Source organism: Haliotis rufescens, unplaced genomic scaffold (assembly GCF_023055435.1).
Source record: "Haliotis rufescens isolate VD_foot unplaced genomic scaffold, xgHalRufe1.0.p SCAF_21, whole genome shotgun sequence".
Classification (NCBI taxonomy): Eukaryota; Metazoa; Mollusca; class Gastropoda; order Lepetellida; family Haliotidae; genus Haliotis; species Haliotis rufescens.
In genome coordinates this window covers 8,948,304-8,974,641 of record NW_025963902.1, presented here as the reverse complement: position 1 = coordinate 8,974,641, position 26,338 = coordinate 8,948,304, and the positions used below count along the sequence as shown (strand labels likewise).

Here is a 26,338-nt window from a genome sequence, read left to right as displayed (position 1 = left end):
TATTAAATCACAGAGAAAGTGATCTCTGGTACTGTTTTGTTGCCAAACTAAGAGGTGCCTTTAAGAAACAGCCAAAAATTAAGTTTGTTTGTTTGTTGTTTAACGCCGCACTCAGCTATACTCCAGCTACATGACGGCGGTCTAAATAATCGAGGCTGGACCAGACCAGTGACATGAGCATTGATCCATACAATTTTGGATACAGTGACATGCATCAATCAAGTCAGCGTGCCTGACCACCCGATCCCGTTAGTCACATCTTACGACAAGCAAGGTTGCTGAAGATCAATTCTAACCCGTACATTGCCTTTCGTCATTCAACTGGGTTAAGATTCACCAATAATGGATGAGTGAGTATGTTTTACGCCGCTTTTATCAATATTCCAGCAATATCACAGAGGGGAGACCAGAAATCACAGCCCACCCCTGTGAGGACGGGGGACTGGCTTTGTGTGTTGGATCAGTAGATACATAAATACTTTGCATAAATACTTACAAAGTCGTGGTGTTTGACGCTTGAGAGTGTATGGTTACACGACACTTTAAAAAACCTTCCAGTAATATCTCTGTGAGGGAAAACCAGAATTGGGCTTCACGTATTGTACCCATGTGAAGAATCGAACCCGGGTCTTCAGCTGACGCTTTACCCACTAGGCTACCCCACCGCCACTCAATGATAGTGTATAGTGTCAAAAACGTAATGATGTTTGGTCTGTCAGCAAAGCTTTCATGAAAGTAGTGTGAGTGTGTGAGTTGGGTTAACGCCGCTTTCAACATTATTCAAGTTATATCACGACGTGTCAGCTTAATATGGGAGGAAAGCCCGAAATGATCCAGGTCTAAGACGTTTACCACTTCGGTGAAACCCACGAGCACGGGTATGGTGCTGACAAACCTAGAAACATAATCGGGGCGAACCGGGATTCGAACCCACAATCATAGGTTTCTGGCGTGCCTAAAGGACGCAACTCTGCACAGCGAATCGCGGCGCCTTAGACGACTGGGCCACCCGTGCCCCCTTCATGAAAGTAATCAATGTCTAGTACCTATTTTACTTCTGACTTTCCACCCAGATCAAGCTGAAACACCTGCTATAACTGAAATCCTGTTCAAAGCGAAAACCGAAATCATGCTCACGACTACATCTACATATAACTTTTTACTAACGAAACCTTTTTAATTGAAAATATATGATTTAATCATTATGCTTACCTGTTGTCTTTAGCTTGGTTTTCTAAGCTTCTGTTCCTAATAGCATTGCTGCATCCCCTTGCTGTCAGCCCACAGGTATGTCGCTTGTTCTGTAGCAATATCAGGGACACCGCACGTTTAGGTTTATTACAATAATACATACTGGTTTATGTAAATTACTTGGAATATGAGTCCAAAATCATCCCTCGTTAAACGTGGAGGACAATAAATATGGTTTCCATGTGACGGCGCGTGACGGTTCGGTGTCCGGTTGCTGTGCAACAGGTTCATACTGAAATGCATATAAATGGCTCTGGCACTTTCTGATTCATACAGTTTGAATAATGCACACCGAAAATTCATTCTCAATAATACATTAAGTTTGAATCCTTTATAAATAAATTGAAACTGTGATCAATTATGGATTCATTAATTCCGATCCAGTGGATTCTTGAATCTGCCATGCAAAACATGAATGCTAACCATTGTTTGTCCTTATTCGCGTGTGAAACGTCAGGCGGTGCTTGAAGAAGACCTCAACAATGTATTCATCTACGTTTAAGTCCGATCTGGTTTACTTGCAGATCGCTTGGCAACAGGCTGTAGGCCAACACATAGAACTACCGTTAAAATGCCAAACATTAGAAACAGAATGCCAACTGCCTGTCTAGTTTCTCCACGTGACAACGACATACATGCTAACTGTGATTAATGAAAGCAAGACGAATATAACTGATGAAAATGGCACTGTTCAAATCCAAAAGTTCGTGCTAAATACATGTACGGCTGATCAAGACACAACTGCACAACCGTTTATTTTCACGCCACCCTGGATATTGTTTTGCTGCTGTGTTATGCATGATTATTTTGGAGGAGATATTTTCTCTGCTGCACTTAATTATATTGGAGGAGACATTTTAGCTTCTACGCTATGAGTGTTATGCATGATTATATTGGAGGAGACGCTTTGGCGTCTACGCTATGAGTGTTATGCATGATTATATTGGAGGAGAGTCTTTGGCTTCTACGCTATGAGTGTTATGCATGATTATATTGGAGGAGGGTCTTTGGCTTCTACGCTATGAGTGTTATGCATGATTATATTGGAGGAGACGCTTTGGCGTCTACGCTATGAGTGTTATGCATGATTATATTGGAGGAGACGCTTTGGCTTCTACGTTATGAGTGCTATGCACGATAATATTGGAGGATGGTCTTTGGCTTCTTCGCTATGAGTGTTATGCATGATTATATTGGAGAGGACGCTTTGGCGTCTACGCTATGAGTGTTATGCATGATTATATTGGAGGAGACGATTTGGCGTCTACGCTATGAGTGTTATGCATGATTATATTGGAGGAGACGCTTTGGTTTCTACGTTATGAGTGTTATGCACGATAATATTGGAGGAGGGTCTTTGGCGTCTACGCTATGAGTGTTATGCATGATTATATTGGAGGAGGGTCTTTGGCTTCTACGCTATGAGTGTTATGCATGATTATATTGGAGGAGGGTCTTTGGCGTCTACGCTATGAGTGTTATGCATGATTATATTGGAGGAGACGCTTTGGCTTCTACGCTATGAGTGTTATGCATGATTATATTGGAGGAGACGCTTTGGTTTCTACGTTATGAGTGCTATGCACGATAATATTGGAGGAGGGTCTTTGGCTTCTACGCTATGAGTGTTATGCATGATTATATTGGAGAAGACGATTTGGCGTCTACGCTATGAGTGTTATGCATGATTATATTAGAGGAGACGCTTTGGCGTCTACGCTATGAGTGTTATGCATGATTATATTGGAGGAGACGCTTTGGTTTCTACGTTATGAGTGCTATGCACGATAATATTGGAGGAGGGTCTTTGGCTTCTACGCTATGAGTGTTATGCATGATTATATTGGAGAAGACGATTTGGCGTCTACGCTATGAGTGTTATGCATGATTATATTAGAGGAGACGCTTTGGCGTCTACGCTATGAGTGATATGCATGATTATATTGGAGGAGACGCTTTGGTTTCTACGTTATGAATGCAATGCACGATAATATTGGAGGAGGGTCTTTGGCGTCTACGCTATGAGTGTTATGCATGATCATATTGGAGGAGGGTCTTTGGCTTCAACGCTATGACGAAGTCCCTTGACCCAACCTAGGTCGTATGCATACTGATTATGCATAATCCAAAACAGGAAGTGATGAAAACCACAATCCACACGTATCACCCCACAAAATGCGTATCACACCACAAAATAGCCATACTGCGATAATATAGAGTTGTCCGACCTTGAGTCACTAATGACAGGAACTTTGTATACCGTACTCAGTAAAGAAAATCAGCATCGATCAATGCTGTTTGATGTGTCATAGAAGTTGAACAAAGAACAAAAAACTTTCCGTATGACATATTTGATAGGTTAGTAAGTGTGTGTCATTACGATCCATTATAAATTAACTACCGTGATAATATAGCGTTCCATCCTACATTCATTGTCAGTTGTTTCAATGGGGAAGTTGCCTTTCCTGAGTCTGTTAGCTTTGAACATGTCATTGACAGTTTCATAAACATTATCATTTGTATGCAAAATATATGCCTTAGTTAAGTCTTGTAATCTCATAATCAAAGGAGTTAGGGTAAGGCCTAATGCCTGGAACATCATATTGTCGCCCAAAACATCCGATATCAAACTACTGTATTTCCTCTATTAGACGCCCTGCCGTCTGTGAAGCCACTGACCCGGCGTACACAAGAGACCTGTGCACCGTTCCACAAAGCGACCTTAGCGCTAGGACTGGCGTAAGCCAGTGTTTAAGTATGGGAGTTGCTATCACCGTAGCGCTAACATGGCTTTGTGGAACGGGACCCTGGCTTGTATTGGAGACCCAGCGTGTAACAGAAGAAATATTGAGGGCAATATTAATACATTTTACAATTCCAATGGGTGAACGATGTGCGGCCATTTTTATGAATCGATATGTATTTTTTGTGATAAGGCTTAATATATTTAAAAGGGGTTTCCGTATCAAAAAGGAAACTTCCTTTTAACCAATCAGAATCAAGCATTATTCAGTGGCATCTTAAAGTGTTTAACACGCCAGAGACAGAGGGAGAATATTTACTCAGGAAATTCACTTATCTCATGAAATCAAAAGTCGATATTACAGTGAGGAAGGAGGCATATATGTCCTACACAGAACTAACCACGTTAATTTATCACTAAACCAGTATTGATAAATTTTACATCAACCGAAGCACAATCTAAAGTCTCAAGTCTAAAGTCAGAAAAGCTAGGAAACAGATCAAGGATACATCCACATTGATTAGCAACGACAATGTAATGTAGATTAACAAACTCAGGAACCATGTCGACATTGCTTGGTATTTTAATGGAAGGATCTATAGACACACCTGGGCGGGCAGAAGGTAGTGAAGGTAGTTCTACCCCAATGATGACATTGAAGCTACCATCATCCGTGGTTGAATAACAAACAAACACAAACACACACACACACACACACACACACACACACACACACACACACACACACACACACACACACATATATATATATATATATATATATATATATATATATATATATATATACATATGTATATATCAAAGGTGTGTTTTTAATGTATACAACTCATGACGTTTGGTGTCCAGACTAAACCTTGTTTTGAAACAAATGGTATCTCAGAGTGCTGGCACTATAAATCGGCATCAATCCGGACTAGTACAAGCAGCCACACACACACGTGCATGCACGTCGCTATATAAGTGCAATAATCTTGGACGCGACGCTAAACCCAATTTCACCTCACCTCACATCCCATGTGTTCCAAAACAATCACGAGCACAGCTGGATAGCTATATTACTGCTGCTTCCTTGATATTCGGACGATGCCTGAACAACTATCAGCACCCTAAACCTTTTTTAAATGTCAATCGTCCTCCACTCTCTCTCCACTCGCACAAAAGAAAATAATGGAAATCAAAGAGAAACTAGACTTGGTTGACCCTTGGAGAATATTTATTGCAGACAAGGAAAAATAAACTTGGAGACACAACAACCCTGTCAAACAAAGTAGATTAGACTATTTTCTTGTCTCTGAAGATGTTAGGTCACTGAAGTTATCATATGTTATAGATCTGACCACTAAGTGGCCTCCCTTGAATTGTGGCCTCCTTTTGAACGATCGCGAGGACAGGGGCATTGGAAATTTAATTCTTCACTGTTACATGACTTAGAATATATTACTTTGGTGAAATCCACAATTAGAAGTACATTTGATGAATACCACGTATCGGGGAACATTGACAATTTAATAGAGGTGAACTTTGCAGTAAATGATCAATTCTTCTTTAAACTTTTAAAATGAAAATAGGAACTGAAGCAATAACATTCATTCCCTTCAAGACGTCAAACAGATATGATTTAAAAACAGAGGAAGAAGTTTGAGATTGGTAAATTTAAACCTAACTGGTGAATAAATAGATCTTAATTAGAAAAAGGCTAAGTTAGAAACAATAAGTGTAAGGTAAATTAAAGAACCATTTTTTTAGAACAAAGCCAAATGGTATTAAGTAGGTAAAAAGACTACAGAATCTTTTTTGATTTTGGAAAATCGAAATTATGTAAATAAAAATATGAAATATATGATTAATGATAAAATCCTTTTTGTGCAGATGTATTTCATATATTTGATGAATCATCATTATACTACAACAATGTATATGCTAGTCATCACGACGAAAATTGTGATACTTTCTCAGAAACCTTCTCAAACATAGAAGTTAAACGAAAGCATGATAAACGAGATCACTGTGAATGTAATATAACTCTATTAAATGAATGTGTGCAAACGTTGCATAGAATGAAAAATGGAAAAAGTTCTTCTGGAGCAATATTGACAGATAGAAAGTTTATTCAGTAGAAAGGCCTTAGGTTGATTGCATGAACTACGCATGCCAAGGAAGTAATCGATTTAAGTTTCTCTTAGCCATTGGACTTTATATAGATATAAACATGTGTTATATACAATATCAAAGTTTTCTGATGAAATATTTTCAGTAAAAGATGTTACAGTTTGAAACTTGATATACTGTTTAGGATACATATTTCTTAGGGCTGATTAACGCTCACATACAAACAAAACATGAAATTCATCTTCAATAAAAGATATACCATTTTCTATATAATATTTACACAATCGTTCAGGGTATGACTCCCGAAGTCAACTGCAAGTTTAAACTTGCTATATCTGAAACGAGTCATACATATTCTCAGATGTACTGGTATGCGGAGTGTAAGATATTTTTCTACATTTAACAGGGATTTAAAATGTTTATAATAAAAGGTATTAGATATACTATTGATAGAACTACACTATGATTGTTGAAGGTTATCAAATAATCTTTGTTTAAAAAGATGAATAATTATCTTCACATTGCCAACATCTTGTGTCAACCATACATATCCAAAACTTAATTTAAACAAAATATTCTTAACGTGAGTAGCCCATGTTGTGCGACCAGAATGGTCCAGTGATTTGAGCCTTAAATAGCATTGGCGAGGCAGTCTGTGCTCGTCCAAACGCAGTAGCCTGCACCAACACAGGCCCAATGATGGCCCTTGTGGTATACACAAGTTGGGGAGGGTATCTACCGCACTCTCCTAAAACCATTGCATTGTTTGTTGTTTTACCTGTATTTAGAAACCATTTACACATTTAATTCTGTACGTCTTCAATAATTTTACAAAATGAGATGCCCCATACTTCTGCACCGTAACAGACAATAGGCACAATCATAGCATCAAATATCTTAAATAAATCTTGACAGGGTATATTACCAACTTTCTTTTGATATCTATATAATGTCATAATGGCCTTGTTACTCTGTGCAGCAAGAGTATTTAGTGCCTTAGTCCAAACAAGTTTGGGCGTGAACACAATACCCAAATATCTATAAAACGACACAGTTTCAATATATACACTATTAAATTTCCATTTTTCATAATTTCTAAGGGGTCCGCCATTTAAAAATTTCTGAATACCATTATAACTTTAGTTTTCTTCAAGTTCACTTTCATGCCTGTGGTATTGCAAATATGTTCCAAGGCATTGATCTTCTTTTGTAAATGTAAAGGTGTATCAGCAATAGATGACACGTCATCAGCAAACATAAGTGCATATATTGCTGGGCAGTCTTTAGTAATAAAGACGGTTTGTGCTCCATAATTTTCCATAAAATTTACAAGTTTATTTATGAATATTAAAAACATCTGAGGGCTGAGGATGCATCCTTGACGGGTACCTATATTACACTTAAAGTATTTCGACAACCCAGCAGGTGTTCTAACACAGGCGCACAGTTTATCGTACATTGATGTAATAATAGACAAAAACTTTCCGCAGACACCAATATCAGCCAAACTCTGTAACAGCATATTGTGATCAACATTATCCAAAGGTTTTGAGAAATCTACAAATAAGCAGTAGAACCTTCCTTTCTTTTTACATGCATACTTTTGGATAATGGCCTGTACTGAAAATATATGATCTGTCGTGGAATAGTTGGGTCTTCATCCAGCTTGAGATCCATCAATGATATTGTTATGATTTAGATGTTATCTCTTAGGTCAGGCATTTCACATAGTGTTTTGTCAATATTGTCCTGAGCCATTGAAGATATATATGTAAGTGTATCTTTGGTCACTACATTTTGTGGCCAGTGTTCAGTGGGCCAAGGAATGAGAGTATGAGAGTTTCTCCTTTAAAAGAATTGAACTTGGTTCTTTTTTATATATTTAAAATATATAAATAATCCTTTGAGAATTCACATGTAATAATTCCATTTGTCTCAAAAACCTTCTGCACATATAACGAATTAATTTAAGAATTAAGGTTAATCTGTGAAAAATTTGGTGGAACATTTGCTGGACCCTGCAATATCGCTTTGTGTGGATGTTTACGCTGCCTAAAACTGAACCGTTTGTTGCAAATCCGGAAAGTCATTGAACCGTTTACTGTACACACTTGCTAATCTGGAAAGTCATTGAAATGTTTACAGTAAACACCTGTTAATCCGGAAATTCATTGAACTGTGTACTGTAAACATATTATTATTATTATTTATTATGATATTATACATTTATATACCCCAGGTATCCAGATACTAGAATCTACTCAAATGCGGTTTTATTTATTCCCCGACCAGTGGATCCGTTTGCATTCCAATTATCATTCTCAACTCCCTGGGGAGTATACAACCCAGAACCGGTTACAATAAATACCTGGTAATCTGTAAAGTCACTGAACTGTTTCCAGTAAACACTTGTTTATCCGGAGACTCACTGCACAGTAAACAGCGGTTAATCCAGAAACTCACTTAACTGTTTACAGTAAGACCTGATAAGCCAGAAACTCACTTAACTGTTTACAGTAAGATCTGATAAGCCAGAAACTCACTTAAATGTTTACAGTAAGATCTGATAAGCCAGAAACTCACTTAACTGTTTACAGTAAGACCTGATAAGCCAGAAACTCACTTAAATGTTTACAGTAAGACCTGATAAGCCAGAAACTCACTTAACTGTTTACAGTAAGACCTGATAATCCAGAAACTCACTTAAATGTTTACAGTAAGATCTGATAAGCCAGAAACTCACTTAACTGTTACAGTAAGACCTGATAAGCCAGAAACTCACTTTAATGTTTACAGTAAGATCTGATAAGCCAGAAACTCACTTAAATGTTTACAGTAAGATCCGATAAGCCAGAAACTCACTTAACAGTTTACAGTAAGACCTGATAAGCCAGAAACTCACTTAACTGTTTACAGTAAGACCTGATAAGCCAGAAACTCACTTAACTGTTTACAGTAAGACCTGATAAGCCAGAAACTCACTTAACTGTTTACAGTAAGACCTGATAAGCCAGAAACTCACTTAAATGTTTACAGTAAGATCTGATAAGCCAGAAACTCACTTAAATGTTTACAGTAAGATCTGATAAGCCAGAAACTCACTTAAATGTTTACAGTAAGACCTGATAAGCCGGAAACTCACTTAACTGTTTACAGTAAGACCTGATAAGCCAGAAACTCACTTAAATGTTTACAGTAAGACCTGTTTACCCCTAGACTTTTAAAAAACCTGGTAATCTGGAATTTGAATTTTTCGAAATAACTGTTCAGGGATCAAGAATGGTGTCCCTTTCCATACATGTCGCCGTTCTTTGTAATCGTCCGGAAAAAAGGTCTCCGGGACAACGGGGACTTACTGTATAATCAATTATTGGGTGTGTGATCCTGAGGCAGGGCCTTTGAAATGACTGTCATACAAGAAAACATTAATCCCATTCCTACGATGAGGCTAAATATTAAATATAAGTAACTCAGGGCACCATACCAATCATACAGAAGACCACCCAGAAAGGGTGAAAGCGTTATACCTGCTCCGGAACACAACAAACAAAGGGAGGTTACTTTCGGATGCAAGGACAGAATGTCTGTCACCCATGCAAGAACGCCAGCAAAGCAAGGGCCAGACAAGTAACCCGCGGAGACTGAAAATAGCCATACAACAACAGGGTATCTGTTCCCGAGACTAACGAAAATTATACCAACTACAAGTAGTCCTGACAGGTGGGTTATAATTATTTGGTAATTGGTGAACTGTCGAGTAAGGAAAATACTTATGATTCTCGAGGAAAGTGATCCAATGAAGAATAATGAAGTCATTGTCAGCATGTAAGCCTTGGCCATGTGCAATGGCCCTTGAACACCATACACGGTCAGGATGGAGGAGTAAGTCACCGGGAGGGCGCTAATGAGGAAGTACATAACAAACAAGTTAACGTAGAAGGCTACAAAAATTGGTTTCCACTTGAACAGTTGGTGGTGATTCAGCTCTGTGTACTCTGAAGACTCGGTTTTCTTTTTAGTTCCCTCACTTCGGTAAACCAACCAATAGTACAACTGGGACAGACCAGCAGGAAGAATACAGCAGCCAATAACAAAGAAGGCCCATTGTACTCGAGTGTCTTCATCCTGCTTATCCTGCTGGGAAATGATGGATACCAATACTGTGCCGATGCTGGTTGCATTGACTGACAAGGCGTTAGTCAGGTTAGAAAAAGAGTCGCTCCGAACTGGCTGACGCGAGCTGAGGAATGTTTTGGCAATTAGTGGAGCTATGATGGCACCTGTTGACATTCCACAGGCAACAAAGTGGAACGGCGGTCCTTTCCTTTCCCACAGCTCTCCGCACAGAAGCATCACAACTGAAACCAGAAAGATCAGCTCGATGTCATTGCGTCAAACGATCATCGTGTGTTATTTTTTATTCTTTCCCTGCTCTACAATACCATTGAACTTTGAAATACAGTCAAACACTGTTGTGTCGAAGTTGAAAGGACCTACGTAAATACTTCGAGTTATCCGATGTTCGACACAAGAGAAAATGGTTCATAAAGAAGGAAATCGCAGGGACCAAACTTTTACTTCGAGACAAACGCAAGTTCCACACATCAAAATTCGACACAACAGTGTTTGGCTGTAACTGCATACCGTATTTTAATAGCTTACTGTTGGCACATGATTGGACAAACACAACCATGTCCTCAGATACATTCATTGACACAAATGTTTTCCCCTTTCTAACCGACCCGTGGAGATTCCGGGGTAGAATAGGTCTTCAGCAACCCATGCTTGTCGTAAAAGGCAACTAACGGGATCGGGTGGTCAGGCTCGCTGACTTGGTTTATGCATGTCATCGATCCCAATTGCGTGGATCGATGCTCATGATATTAATCACTGGAATGTCTGGTCCAGACTCGTTTATTTACAGACCGCCGTCATATAACTGGAATATTGCTGAGTGCGGCGTTAAACAACAAACCAACCAACCAACCAACCAACCAACCAACCTCGTTCTAACCTATCCAAATTTTGAAAAATTTCGAAACAAAACTTTCTTCTTTCCTAATTGCTGTTATACATACGAGCCCAGCCTATATAATCGAGAGCAATACTATATATAATGCAATTCAATGCAATCCAATATGACCTAATAGAATTTGCGGTTGTTTCATTCATGTATGTATGTGTTCATACCACGTTCAAGCCACGCTTGGGAGAGATGTTTTCGTCTTGCAATCAAACATTGTACATGCTGTAAGTTTGTGGGACTTGAACATAACTTGAAAGTGTTTGCAAATTGTATGACATTACAAACACGTTGCAACGTAATAATAAGTGAGTGAGTGAGTTGGGTTTAACTCCGATTTTAACAGTTTTCCAGTTATATCACGGCGTGTCAGCTTAATGTGGGAGGAAAGTGATGCAGGTCTCAGACGTTGACCACTTCGGCGAAACCCACGAGCATGGTGCTGACAAACCTAGAAACATAATCGGGGTGAACCGGGATTCGAACCTACAATCATAGGTTTCTGGGGTGCCCAAGGGACGCAACTCTGCACATCGAATCGCGGCGCCTTTGACGACTGGGCCACCCGGGCCCCCTTAATAGGTTTGTGGGGCCAATTTAATTTCAGCACTTGGTTCCACTGAACAAAAGAAACTCCTCGACTAATATCTCACAACAGATAACCAGCCCACTGGTGGTGCCCGTCACGAAGACCATGATGTACACGTAGACGATATGATGAACCTGCGGGATGGCCGCTAGTGACGCAGATCCTACCATCAGGCTGAGGAACAGCTGCAGACGAAGATCAAACCTGGAGGCCAGGACGCCAGCAGCCAAAGCTCCTAACATAGACCCCAGACCACAGGCAAAGAAAAGATAGGACAGGGCATTCAGGTCCTTCTGGAGGAGAAGCTGCAGGTCCAGGAGAGTTGGGCCAAGAAAACTGGTTTGTATGCCCTGAAACAACAATACGTTTAAAATGGATATACAGAATGGATATACAGAATAACAAATGAGTAGTTATGGAATATTTGTGCCTCGTGAATGAATGGATGAAATCTCGAATCATTACGAGTTTTGAGTTGGTTATTTTTCATATAACACATTATCAGGCTGAGAAAGAAAATGAAGAAAAACGTATGGAATCTCAGCCTGTCCAGATATTGTTCAAAATAAAACGATTCGACTATTTGCTCCCTCCACTAGAAACAAGGGGGAGGTGGGGTAGCCTATTGGTTAAAGCGTTTGCTCGTCTCGCAGAAGGCCCGAGTTCGATTCTTCAAGTGGGTACAATGTATGAAGCCCACCGTGATATTGCTGGAAGATTGCGTAAAGCCATACTCACTCACTCAATCAATCAAGCGTACGACAAAACCACATTGTAAGAAGTATCTATGCAAAGAATGTGGCAGTGATATCTACTCATCCAACACACAAGGCCAGTCACTTACCTGTGAAATATGTGACAATAATGAATAATGGTACCTACTCGTGGAATTTCCATAACATCTTCGAATAAATCTATTCCTAATTCGTTTTCCTATACTGTTTTCCAAATCCTAACACTCTTGAAAAATAAAGTTTGTCTGCAACACAAATGTGTGTTTTTTACCCAAAACATTTAGGCTCATAATTTTAATTTAAAACAGCTATCTGTCAGCTGTACAAATCTCAGCCGTCAAATTCCCAATTCACAAAATGCTGTGATAAATGTATATCTTCACCTCATGTTTCCAGTGTTGGGGCAGTGGGTAGCGTTATCCCTACTCACTCACTCCATCAGAGTTGGAAATCGAAGAAACTAATAGGAACTAATAGGAAGCCTTTCGACCAAGATTTTACTATTAAAGAACTGAACAAGTCATCCCAAAACGACTATAGTAGACATTAGGACGAGTTCTGAAACCTCCTGACTCACTGGCAAATTGCTTTTTGAATGGTAGGTGTTACCGATAGAGCAGAACATCCTTACCCTCTTCAAGAACGTCACTGATTCATGTTTCTGGTTTGTCAGCACCATGCTCGCGGACTCGACCAAAGTGTAGAGCGTCTGAGGACGCATCACATTGGGCGTTCCTCCTCCTATCCATAAAGCTGACACGTTGTGATATTACTGAACCACTGTTAGTATTGTGTTAAACCCATTTCACTCACCCCAGAACGGTTTTTGATGATGTACTTACCCTATGGTTGAAGGCCCAGAACAACCAGAAAGTCTGGATAAGCTTGGACCGACGAGAGACATCTTCTGCCATGAGGAACTGCAAGAAAGGAAGAGAAATGGGTTCACAATTGAAGTTCCCATTCAAAGAGACATTGAACAGGGTTTTGATTATCTGAGATAGAGGTTAGGCATTTATTAAGTCTATATTGGTAACAATATTATTTTCGAAACCTGGACTTGGTTCGGCATTTCTATTCAAACACTGATCATTTTCCAAAAGGGGCGGTGTGATTGTCTAATGTTTAAGTGAGTGAGTGAGTTTGGTTTTACGCCGCTTTTAGCAATATTCCAGCAATATCACGGCGGGGGACACCAGAAAAGGGCTTCACACATTGTACCCATGTCGGGATTCGAACCCGGGTCTTCGGCGTGACGAGCGAACGCTTAAACCACTAGGCTACCCGACCGCCCCCTAATGTATAAAGCGTCGATTCCCCACATGGGTACAGTCTGTGAAGCCCATTTCTGGTGTCCTATGTCTTGATATTGCTGAAATATTGCTAAAAAAGGCGAAATATCCGATAAACTCACTCACTCATATTTTAAACCATCTATCCATCTTCAATAACAAAATAAAAATATTCCTACCAAATAGAACATTTGACCCTTTTGGGGGGTGAAAATACTTCCTGCAGAACTCGTTACTTAGATAGTTTAAAGAAAATGATTTTGTCAAAATATATTGAGTAGCCAGAGCAATGGTATCAAGATACAATGTAAGGTAAATCTGTTTATGGAAACGGTGTTTGTTTTGGGTACTTTCAAAAGTAGTTGCATTGCAAATTTAGAGTAAATAAAACCCTTTTTGTCCCTTTTGCAGCAGCACAGATCTACGCTTTTAGATGCAGCTCGTCATGTTGGTTAAAGAACATCCTATTAACCTCTCAGCTTCAAAAATACACTTAACAATGTAAGCCTTGAACTAACTTATTTCGCTGTCGTTATAACGTCTGTAGCCTTAGCTCATTCGGCATAAAATCACATTGCCTCATATATTCATTGAAAAAAGTAAGAGGTAGAGCTGAAAGTAAAGCCCGAGTATTTATATCTCAAAGTGCCTCAGTTTCGATATAGAATCCAGCTTGTGAAACATTTAGTCAGCTACCAAGTTAGGGTTTATAGTTATATATGTCACAGTCAAACTCCAAATTCATTCAACCTGTGAAATGAATAAACATTTCAGTCAGTTAACAAGGACTTCCTTTGACGCCAGTCTTTTAAAAATTCCTTCAATAAAATGCGTTCAGTAACAAGTATCTATTCATGATATTCCAAGATCTACAACTGTCACATTATGCCACCAGGTTAAACAGCGCCATGCTTCTCTACTACGTTTGACCATTAGCCCAGTTTGTGTCATCAGGTTACACAGCGCCATGCTTCTCTACTACGTTTGACCATTGGCCCAGTTTCTGGCATCAGGTTAGACAGTGCCATGCTTCTCTACTACGTTTAACCATCGGTCCAGTTTGTGTCATCAGGTTAAACAGCGCCATGCTTCTCTACTACGTTTGACCATTGGCCCAGTTTGTGTCATCAGGTTAAACAGCGCCATGCACAACTGCTAAGTTTGACCATTCGCCCAGTTTGTGTCATCAGGTTAAACAGCGCCATGCTTCTCTACTACATTTGGCCATTGGTCCAGTTTCTGGCATCAGGTTTAACAGCGCCGTGCTTCTCTACTACGTTTGACCATTGGTACAGTTTCTGGCATCAGGTTTAACAGCGCCGTGCTTCTCTACTTCGTTTGACCCGCCGTCATATAGCTGGAATATTGCTGAGTGCGGCGTTAAACAACAAACAAACAAAAACTTCGTTTGACCATTGGTACAGTTTCTGGCATCAGGTTTAACAGCGCCGTGCTTCTCTACTACGTTTGATCATTGGCCCAGTTTCTGGCATCAGGTTAGACAGTGCCATGCTTCTCTACTACGTTTGACCATCGGTCCAGTTTCTTGCATCAGGTTAAACAGCGCCATGCTTCTCTACTACGTTTGACCATTGGCGCAGTTTGTGTCATCAGGTTAAACAGCGCCATGCACAACTGCTAAGTTTGACCATTCGCCCAGTTTGTGTCATCAGGTTTAACAGCGCCGTGCTTCTCTACTACGTTTGACCATTGGTCCAGTTTCTGGCATCAGGTTAAACATTGCCATGCTTCTCTACTACGTTTGACCATTGGTACAGTTTGTTGCATCAGGTTTAACAGCGCCGTGCTTCTCTACTACGTTTGACCATTGGCCCAGTTTCTGGGATCAGGTTACACAGTGCCATGCTTCTCTACTACGTTTGACCATTGGCCCAGTTTGTGTCATCAGGTTTTACAGCGCCATGCTTCTCTACTACGTTTGACCATTGGCCCAGTTTGGCCAATTTAAATTAAGGGTTGAAACATATTATGAGCAACTATCCACGCAGTTGCTAGGGACCTATTCTACCCCGGAATCCCCACGGGTATGCACCATAGGCTTTGTTTGTTTGTTTGTTGTTTTACGCCGCACTCACAATATTCCCGCTATGTGGCGGCGGTCTGTAAATAATCGAATCTGGACAAGACAATCCAGTGATTGAAACCATGAGCATCTATCCACGCAATTGGGATACGATGACATGCATCAACCAAGTCAGCAAGTCTGTTATATACCAAGCACATGGGAGTGAAAAGAAATGACTACAATGAAAGTGTCATTCAGGGAACATTAACTGTAAGACAGTGTTCAAAGGTCAAGTGTAACAGGATATTGCATATATACGTTTTAGAAATATAGTTTTTTGCTTTTTTCATTTCAAGTAGTTGTATATATCTTCATTAATTGTAGTACAAAATGTATATGCTTGGGTTGAGAGTCCAAGCGGTTGGTCCAATTTTATTGAAGGGTGGACAGGTTAGTCTATTCCTGTCCCTTTGTCACCAACTCTCTAGCTTGTCAATACAATAGCTTTCAGCTTCCTAGCTGATTAACATTATCTAACTACAGCTTTCCTCCCTAACATTTGCACACTTTTTATTCACTCTGCTTATAACTCTTTCCTAAATAGAATTCTAACTTATCATTTAAATATGTTATCAATAATGTAAAATGTTGTAAATGCTTACCTATGATATCAAATAATCAAGATATCTTCTATTTTATCAGTATAAAGTGTTTAACATGTAAGTGTGTGTGAGAGCATAATTTGATTGGGAGTTTTAAATGTAAGGAATGAATTAGAAGTTGGTTTTCTATAATTTAAGGAAATGGTTGTCATGATGTATGTATGTATGTATGTATGTATGTATGTATGTATGTATGTATGTATGTATGTATGTATGTATGTATGTATGTATGTATATATTCAGGCATGATAGTTATGTTATTTACTTTTTATAGGAATGCCATAATCCTATATGATGTGGGTTTATAGACACACCCCGGTGTCACCCACAGGGTATGTATAAATCCTTTATCTTATCACTCACTTATGAATGAATTTATAATTAACTATGTGTTATAATTTAACACAACATGGTAGCATTTTATATATATTCCTACTCTTAGAGATAATATGCATATATTTATGACGCCACACGGCTACTAGTATTCTTCTAACTATATGGTGTGTAACTGATATATTCAGTTATGATTAGATACATTTAATATACGTATTACTATTTGAAAGTTCGGTAAATTGTATTTAATATAAGTTATCTACAACGAACTAGTGACGTGTAACTGTATGCGTTGCATGCATGGATTAATGTGACTGCTCAAACTAGGAAATAATTAATATGGAGCCGTGTCTTTGAATGCTATTCTATGTACAGTATATAATGTTATATATTCTATTACAGAGTGATTGATCAATTGAAGTGATTGATTAGAGACATTTAATATACGTATTACTATTTGAAAGTTCGGTAAATTGTATTTAATATAAGTTATCTACAACGAACTAGTGACGTGTAACTGTATGCGTTGCATGCATGGATTAATGTGACCGCTCAAACTAGGAAATAATTAATATGGAGCCGTGTCTTTGAATGCTATTCTATGTACAGTATATAATGTTATATATTCTATTACAGGGTGATTGATCAATTGAAGTGATTGTTAATGGAATACATGTCACCATGTCACCTCAACAAACACAACTGCAGCTTGTCATTTTTCATAATGAACCACCCCTGCCACAATGGTGCCCCCAGTGAGGAACTGACACTTCCATACAGGACACCCACATCTGTTTGTGATATTCATGGACATTCGTGGATATTGTGAGTTGCGCATTCCTTGACACTATAATTTCCTCCCCAGTTTATATACTTGTGCAGTAAGCAGTGACCTTGAACTTTGAACTTTCACCTTGTGAATTTTATGACTGTATTTACAGTTTCCGATTCGTGATTGACTATTCTTGCTCAAGAAACTGTAACAGACTTTATGGAAGCTTCCTTCATGGACACGTGATACGAACAGTTGCTGCTGATTGTCTCCCATTCTGTGATATTGCTACTCCATTATTTTTGTAATTGTAAATACTCATTCCTATTTTCATGTAACTTGATATTTGTAACTTAGAATATGTAATACTTGCGTTATTCACTAGTTCATTGTGCCGGCCAATAAACCGTTCTATATTGGTGTTACCTGGTAAGTCATTACCATGTAACCTTAGTTAATTACCTCAATCCCGGTCACGCGTCATATTTTCAGATGAGACCCGATTTACTTTGCATTTCCTTGATAGACGAGGTCGTGCTGGAAGTCAAGCTAATCTCAACCTGAGACCTCAAGACAGATTTGACGGTGGATCGGTTATGGTGTGGGGTGACAACACAATGACTGACCGAACCCCACAACATATTGTGCAAGTTAGGGTCTCTGAACAGTAGGGGGCACGGGTGGCCCAGTCGTCTAAGGCGCCGCGATTCGCTGTGCAGAGTTGCCTCCCTTGGGCACGCCAGAAACCTATGATTGTGGGTTCGAATCCCGGTTCGCTCAAAATATGTTTCTGGTTTTGTCAGCACCATACCCGTGCTCGTGGGTTTCACCGAAGTGGTAAACGTCTGAAACCTGCATCACTTCGGGCTTTCCTCCAACACTAAGCTGACACGCCGTGATATAACTGGAATACTGTTAAAAGCGGCGTTAAACCCAACTCACTCACTCACTCACTCAAGATCGTTGGCGGTCATAACATCTTCGGTCATACTTCACTGTCGGTTGTAATGTGTTCCCAATTCGCTCGTTATTATATTACATCTACCATGTAAAAACTCAATGTTGAAATCTGATAACGGCAGATTGCTGTCTCCCGCATGCAAACGAAATAAATAGCTTGTCATTGTAAACACATCTGCTAAACGATCTATAATTGTACACGCGAATGATTCTTCCTAAAGTCGCCAATGAACAGGAACATACAATATTAATGTAATTAGTATTATATTTCAGTTCACAATGCTCATAATCATATTCGAAGTGTAAAAATTAAGTGTTCGAAAATAGGATCCAGAGGATATATCTACATAATCTCGTAACATTACCTGCATCACAATTCGAGTCACAAAGAGCGAAAATCGAATACAGTTTTCACTGTTTGAAGCCGAAATAGCTCTGATAGTTAGCAAAATGTCATCTCCCTCCCAAAAATGTCAGTGGTTTGTACCAGGGGAGATTTTCTCTCATAAGTAAAAATGTCCCTTATAACAAGTACTGTTTCCCAATTCATTCATTACTATCATATAACTATTACTAGAAACTAATATGTCTTATAATTTTGTCCGTTTTTAGGTATTTCCTATTAACCTCTGCTTTTTTGGAAGAGTATATAAGGCCAGAATGTTAACCTTGGAAGAAATTTGCCGTATATAAGGCCAGAATGTTAACCTTGGAAGACATTTGCCGTATATAAGGCCAGAATGTTAACCTTGGAAGAAATTTGCCGTATATAAGGCCAGAATGTTAACCTTGGAAGACATTTGCCGTATATAAGGCCAGAATGTTAACCTTGGAAGACATTTGCCGTATATAAGGCCAGAATGTTAACCTTGGAAGAAATTTGCCGTATATAAGGCCAGAATGTTAACCTTGGAAGAAATTTGCCGTATATAAGGCCAGAATGTTAACCTTGGAAGAAATTTGCCGTATATAAGGCCAGAATGTTAACCTTGGAAGAAATTTGCCGTATATAAGGCCAGAATGTTAACCTTGGAAGAAATTTGCCGTATATAAGGCCAGAATGTTAACCTTGGAAGACATTTGCCGTATATAAGGCCAGAATGTTAACCTTGGAAGAAATTTGCCGTATATAAGGCCAGAATGTTAACCTTGGAAGACATTTGCCGTATATAAGGCCAGAATGTTAACCTTGGAAGAAATTTGACAAAATCATGCACCAGTACTTTCAACTTTTGACTTGACTTTAAAACATGAAGACATGTCATTCCTCTTTTGTACTGGTTTCCAAAGCTCCAAACAAATCCGAGAGTTATATAGCTGAGACCAACACATGTACCACCCACTCCCTGTCTCAAAGATAACCATAATCCTTAAAACAAGGCTGCACAGAGGATTTCTTTTAATTTACAGAAAGTATTTGAGACAAGTGGAATTAATATCATGTGGATTTTCAAAAATCAAATTATGTGCTTGAATTTTGGCAATCAGAAAAAAAAACAAGTTCCATTCTGTCAAAACATTTGATTTTTCAAACTTGTACGCCTCTATCCCACATGACAAACTTCAGGAGAAACTTCATACATTGATCCATGGGGCTTTGTTACAAAACGTAGTGACCATAGATATTGTTACGTATCTATCTTCAGAGGTTAGGGACAAAATGAACACACACGCCATCTCAAATCTTCTGTTTGTTTGTTGGTTGTTTAACGCCGCACTCAGCAATATTCCAGCGGTCTGTAACCAATCGAGTCTGGACCAGACAATCCAGTGAATGACATCATGAGCATCGATCAACGAAATTGGGATACGATGATATGCATCCACCAAGTCAGTGAGCCTGACCACCCGATCCCGTTCGTCACCTCTTGCAACAAGCATAGGGGCCTTTTACGTCAAGCATGGGTTGGTGAAGACCTATTCTACCCCGGATCTGCACGGGCCTCACATCTTCTGAGGAACCAACATGTAAAATGCTGGACTTCCTCATTGATAACGTGTTTGTACAATTGGGGGTAAAACATTTATTAGACAGTTTCCATGGACACCATTTGCTTTCCCCTTTTGCTGATCTGCTTATTATGCATATGAATCGGAATTTCTCAGATTGGCGAAGTCATACAAGGCAATCTCGCCAAGAACTTTAACTTCAGCTTCAGGTTTATCGATGATCTGATATCGTTCAATACCGGTCAAATAGGCAATTCCCTTCCGCCAATTTACCCACCTGAATTAGAAATATAGGAGACCTCAACACTGCATGTCGAGCAATATTCCAAGAGGTCCAGCCTTTGATTTCTACATTTCACACCATTTGAAATATAATCGAACATGATCTTTCTACCAAGAGGGGCGGTCGGGTAACCTACTTGTTAAAGCGTTCGCTCTTCACGCCGAAGACCCGGGTTCGATTCCCGACATGGGTACAATGTGTGAAGCCCATTTGTGGTGTCCCCCGCCGTGATATTGCTGGAATATTGCTAAAAGCGGCGTAAAACCCCACTCACTCACTCACTCACTTCTACCTAGATTTCAAAGAGCGTCATGCGTCCCTTGCTTAAAAGTTGTTTGATCAAGGTTACAACATTCAATGCCTCAGTAACGCTTTCAAAAAGTGTAATGGTAGACATGTGGTGGGCATTTTATGCACCAGTAATAAAAATGATATCCGATGCAATTCCCAATTGAAATTGACTTTCCTTTGCGTGTGCTTGTGACGGATGCCACCGGTGGGGCAAGATACGTTCACCTTTTCGCGAAAACACCAGCATAACACTGGTATTAACACATGCTCATAATACAGTCGGAACCGTACTGCTTTTGGCAGAGATTATGAATATGGAAATGGTTTTGTCGCTTTTATTTACTTAATCAGACAAATTGATATTGCCTAAAGTTACAGACCGCCTCCGTGGTCTAGTGGTAGAGAGTCCGCCCGGAGAGCGGAAGGTCCGGGTTTCGATCCCCGGCCGCGTCATACCAAAATACGTTGAAAGATTGTACTAGTTACCCTGTCTGGCGCTCGGCATTAAGGGGCTAAAAGAAGGACTGGTGGGCTCGGAGTCAGTATACTGTGTCTGAGTGGGGTATTCATGTTAACCTGCGTCAAGGTATCTCAGTGAGCTAGCATTATAAATCGGCATCAGTCCGGACTAGTACAAGCAGCCACACACACACTTACACGTGCATGCACGTCGCTATATAAATGCAATAATCTTGGACGCGACGTTAAACCCAATTTCACCTCACCTCACCTAAAGTTACAGAAATAACGAACCAGAGTCATCACATAAATACAATAAGGTATTTCACGGAAGGCAAATAATATGCTCTTTAATAACTGTCGACAAAGGATGGTGAATAAATTGAGAAAATGTCAGTTTCAGTATGAAACAAACAAAATCAATATTGCTATGATTAATACAGATATTCAGTTACCTTATTGTGCTTCAGCAGTTTGCAAAGTCTGACGTCCAGCTACTCGTCATCAATGTCTTATCACACTAGGTCCCCGACACGATTGATAGAAATATTGTAACAAATCCAATCAGAAACCACCTCCGTTGAATATCACGTGGGTTTTGTCACTTTGATGAGCATTGTAATAAGGTGTCCATTGAGTACATGTGACATGTGTTTCTCAGGTTGCGACTGTGCGCAAGGCCACAGGTCATAGAATATCACGTATACTATTGACAAGCGTCACGTTTTCCCTGTAATGTAATTGTGGTTGTGTATGTCGGCTGTAATAATTTACTGAAACACCTGATTCCGTTTTAGTAATGATAAAAGCATTCCCAATTTTGATGCAACTTTTTTTAAGCGGTTGTGAACGTTGGCTGGTGCATGTTCCGCTTACATGCCGATATTGTTGCCTTTGCTAAAAGTTAGAGAAATTCCATAATATATAGAGGTTATTCCTTTACGATAATTAGATAGGGCATAGCATGATTACCTGGTGTTATCACTGAATTTATGTATTTCATTATATTATTTTTAACTCTATTTTGCTTTTTACGCCAAATGGAATCTGTTTCGGCAGATAATCAGGACGGTTTTTTTATGGCGTTGACGTTTTATGTCATTATCAGTGGTCCGCTTACGGGGATGTATGCGCAGTGACAGGATATTTAGAGCTGTCAGTTCTCGATCTGGAAAAACGGTTTGGAATTCTTTTATCTTGGTTATTTGTAATGCCAATATATAACACACTTGCCTTATACAGTATCAGTAGTTTCCAAAGTCTAGCACCAATTAACTACAAAACGTCGACATCAAGTCATATTACTTCAGGGGGCGCGGGTGGCCCAGTCGTCTAAGGCGCCGCGAGTTGCGTCCCTTGGGCACGCCAGGAACCTATGATTGTGGGTTCGAATCCCGGTTCGCCCCGATTATGTTTCTAGGTTTGTCAGCACCATACCCGTGCTCGTGGATTTCACCGAAGTGGTAAACGTCTGAGACCTGCATCACTTCGGGCTTTCCTCCCACATTAAGCAGACACGCCGTGATATGACTGGAATACTGTTAAAAGCGGCGACAATCATAGGTTTCTGGTGTGCCCAAGGGCATTCCCTTGTACAAACTTGGAGCATTACGTGATCTATTGATTATAACCGTGAATATCATGCCATGTCTCCTTGAATGGCCCAGTCACCTTACAAACATTCAACTCTACACAAGCTCTCTCTAAGTACATACACAATATAAAGGCAAATCAGTTTCTCGCAGTTCATATTTACGTTTAAATGCGATTATCCGTCTTCAAAATATCCATTAATCAACACTGACGCCAGGAGCCAGAGGACTTTCCAGTCATAACCATCATGTTCTTCATGGCTTATACGCGTCGTACTCCACTGTGGTGATATTTTTATCATCCTCTAAAGGCGGTTTTCGTTATACTTACCTGAATATGCAGCCATACACCGGCACATCTGCTCCACCATAACCTACCTGATTACTATACAGTTCATGCTTGTACTTCCTGCCTCCGTACCATGAGATGTGACCGCCTTTGTGGTCTTGTGGTAGAGCGTCCGCCTGGAGAGCGGAAGGTCCGGGGTTCGATCCACAGTCGCGTCATACAAAAAGACGTTAAAAGATTGTACTTGTTGTTACCCTGTCTGGCGCTCGGCATTAAGGGGCTAAAACAAGGACTGGTCGGCTCGGAGTCAGTATACTGTGTCTGAGTGGGGTCTTCATGTTAAACTGCGGCATGGTATCTCAGTGAGCTAGCACTATAAATCGGCATCAGTCCGGAGTAGTACAAGCAGCAACACACACACATATACGTGCATGCACGTCGCTATATAAGTGCACTAATCTTGGACGCGACGTTAAACCCAATTTCACCTCACCATGAGATTTAGAGGTTGTGATAGTCACACTGCGAAAAACATATATTAAAACCATCATTTTAACGTCGAGACAAAGTACATTGTTTCGGTAACTACCATGATGTTATAATTACATGCTATCATTAACATTTATGGTAAAATTGATACTGAGTATCCATTTGCAAGCATCGCTTACCATAAGTTACAAAGCAATGCAAATTGTATGATATTTTGTTAATTGGTTTATGTCTGGATCATCATCACATCGCATTAAACAGCCGTGCATAATTTGAAAAGGATGAGTGATCAAACGCTATTTCCAGGTTTTTTTTGTTAATTAAACATATTTTGTTGCGGAAAATCAAATGCATTAGGCACACGTGACACACTTACGAGGCCTTCTCCTATATACATTTCTTTACAATGTAATATGTGAATAATGATAGAGCAGAATAAATGTACAGTGCATAGAAATATTATTTCCAGTGTGTTTGCTCCATTTATTTTCCTTAATTCTCCATTTGAATTGGTGCTTTCTAGACTTGATTATGCAAACAGTCTACTCTTGGACTTACAGAAACTTCAAAAGGTGCAAAACACAAAGGTTCTCCCATATCAAACCAGTTTTAAAGGCACAGTACAGGCTTCAAGTCCAGGTTTGAGTCCAGGGTCGAGTATAAATTCTTTGGCTTACCTGCAAACAGCATACCTGTCGACACTTATAAATCCATACCAGCCACAAAGATATATAGCTGCGATCAGAAGATTCACAACACTTGCCTGTTTTACAACCTAAACTCAAAGGCTATATGTAGGTGGAGAAATTGTTCTGGGGCACTGTGCCACGTACCACTTTACGATTCTATCTATATAAATTGATTGTTCAACTGCAGCGCTTTGGGCATCCATCGAGTGTATTGAGGCGAGCGCAACGAAGTACTTATTATTATTTACAGATTAATACAAAAAGATGCAGAAAAGAGGGTTTGGGTGATCCTGGCACGGTCAGGCTGGTTAGGCTCATCATCAGCTCAGGGCCCTTGCCCCCTCTACACGCAGTCCAGACAGCGAATGGGACTTCTCCCAGGAAGCGTCCAGTCAAACCCACCAAGAACTTTTCGGAGAAGTGAAGACTCCCCAAGAATGCAGCCTTCTGCATTACCAAGATTGTCAGAAGGGCTGTATTCCTGGTAGCAAACCCGGGTACTCTCCCAATGTCAGTCAATAGATTGGGAGGTACCAAACGTAAGGCACCGAGAACAATGGGGAATCGGACAACTTAGTACTTGGGATGCAAGCGTGACATTTCGAAAGCGAGGTCCGCATATTTGCCATGTTTTTCCTGAATCTTGTCAATCATAAAAGTGTCAAAAGGGACAGAAAATTCAATAATATAAATGATTTCATTTGATTTATCAAAAAAGATACTTTTGTATTTGTGTTGGACAGTCTCATTAAATTCATTGCATAATCTATATTTCATATTTACATTTTGATGCAAAATCACACATTGACAGTTTCGTGTGGGAAGTGACTGGTCCTGAGCAGCAAACAGAAAGCCTTCTGTCTCACTTTTCTGGCCAGTCGACTTCATCCAAGCGAAGGACTCTGCGGGGTTGCTGACCTTCTCAACACACTGCACATAAACTTGATGCAGTGGTCGCTCAGATAGCCTCTCCTTGAGTCTGGGCCCATTTGATATGGCACTTCGTTTTGTTGACACTCCTTTCTTTGCCGTCCAGCAGTACAGAACCATCAACAAAATCAACACCGACATTGCGAGTATGTTCCCCGTCCTTTCCTCGTTGAAGAAAACTGTGGAATACCTTGTTTACATCATAATTCTTGACATGAGGATCATCAGACAAATAAATGTGTACAAAAGTGCACAAAACAATTCTATCATGAAGTGCCACCACGTTAATCGAACCACTCCCTTCCCTTATAACTGGCACATACAAGCGATTGAGAGAAGAGCGACCGGGGCGGGATCTATTGTTTGACATGATCCTTCGTGTCAACACCCTGAATTTCTTGTTTCGTCCAATCAACAACACCAAAGGAACCAGATAGGACGGGCACGGCATACATATTTGTGGCTTTGACTTCATTGCGACCCTTCAGATTTGTACTCCAGATTTTCTTAAGTCTACATTTGTATTCAGCCCGAAGTTTGCCTTTGATAAGGGCATTCTGGATTTTGTCTCTAACCTGCATGGCGAAGTACGTGAATACCTATCCTTCCACCAGATGGTCAAGAACATTCAAGTGACTTCAAAATCCATAGCAGTCAATCCAGTACATTGAGAGGTTACGTTAGTAAGTTTTAGCTTCTTCAAGGATCATTTCTTGAACCAGTAATCGGTAATGACAGATTTGAGTATAAAATGACATGCACAAAATATACAATGGATCATCAGAAAGATCATCGACATAAGAGGGATCGGAAGAGGAGGAAAAGTCAACATCGTCGAGGCCAACATCAGG

At 39.9% G+C, this 26,338-nt stretch overlaps 1 protein-coding gene across 1 annotated transcript; it reads right to left on the bottom strand.

The window, feature by feature from the left end:
* Positions 1 to 7,623: 7,623 nt before the first annotated feature.
* Positions 7,624 to 25,628, bottom strand: LOC124150801 (sodium-dependent glucose transporter 1-like). The gene is made up of 6 exons (XM_048401332.1): positions 25,424 to 25,628; positions 24,493 to 24,545; positions 13,313 to 13,390; positions 11,801 to 12,086; positions 9,895 to 10,482; positions 7,624 to 7,634 (listed from the first exon to the last, which is right to left on the bottom strand). The coding sequence occupies exons 1-6, from the start codon at positions 25,626 to 25,628 to the stop codon at positions 7,624 to 7,626; spliced, it is 1,221 nt and encodes a 406-aa protein (XP_048257289.1).
* Between the last annotated feature and the right edge of the window lie 710 nt (positions 25,629 to 26,338).

Bases quoted from the DNA above. Each gene is read 5' to 3' on its own strand.
- LOC124150801 (XM_048401332.1), bottom strand. From the start codon at position 25,628: ATGTCGGTGTTGATTTTGTTGATGGTTCTGTACTGCTGGACGGCAAAG. The intron at 24,546-25,423 runs GTGAGACAGAAG...TGCTGTTTGCAG, and splicing joins GAAGTCGACTGGCCAGAAAA to GTAAGCCAAAGAATTTATAC. The intron at 13,391-24,492 runs GTACTGTGCCTT...CCTTTCTTGCAG, and splicing joins CAAACCTGGACTTGAAGCCT to TTCCTCATGGCAGAAGATGT.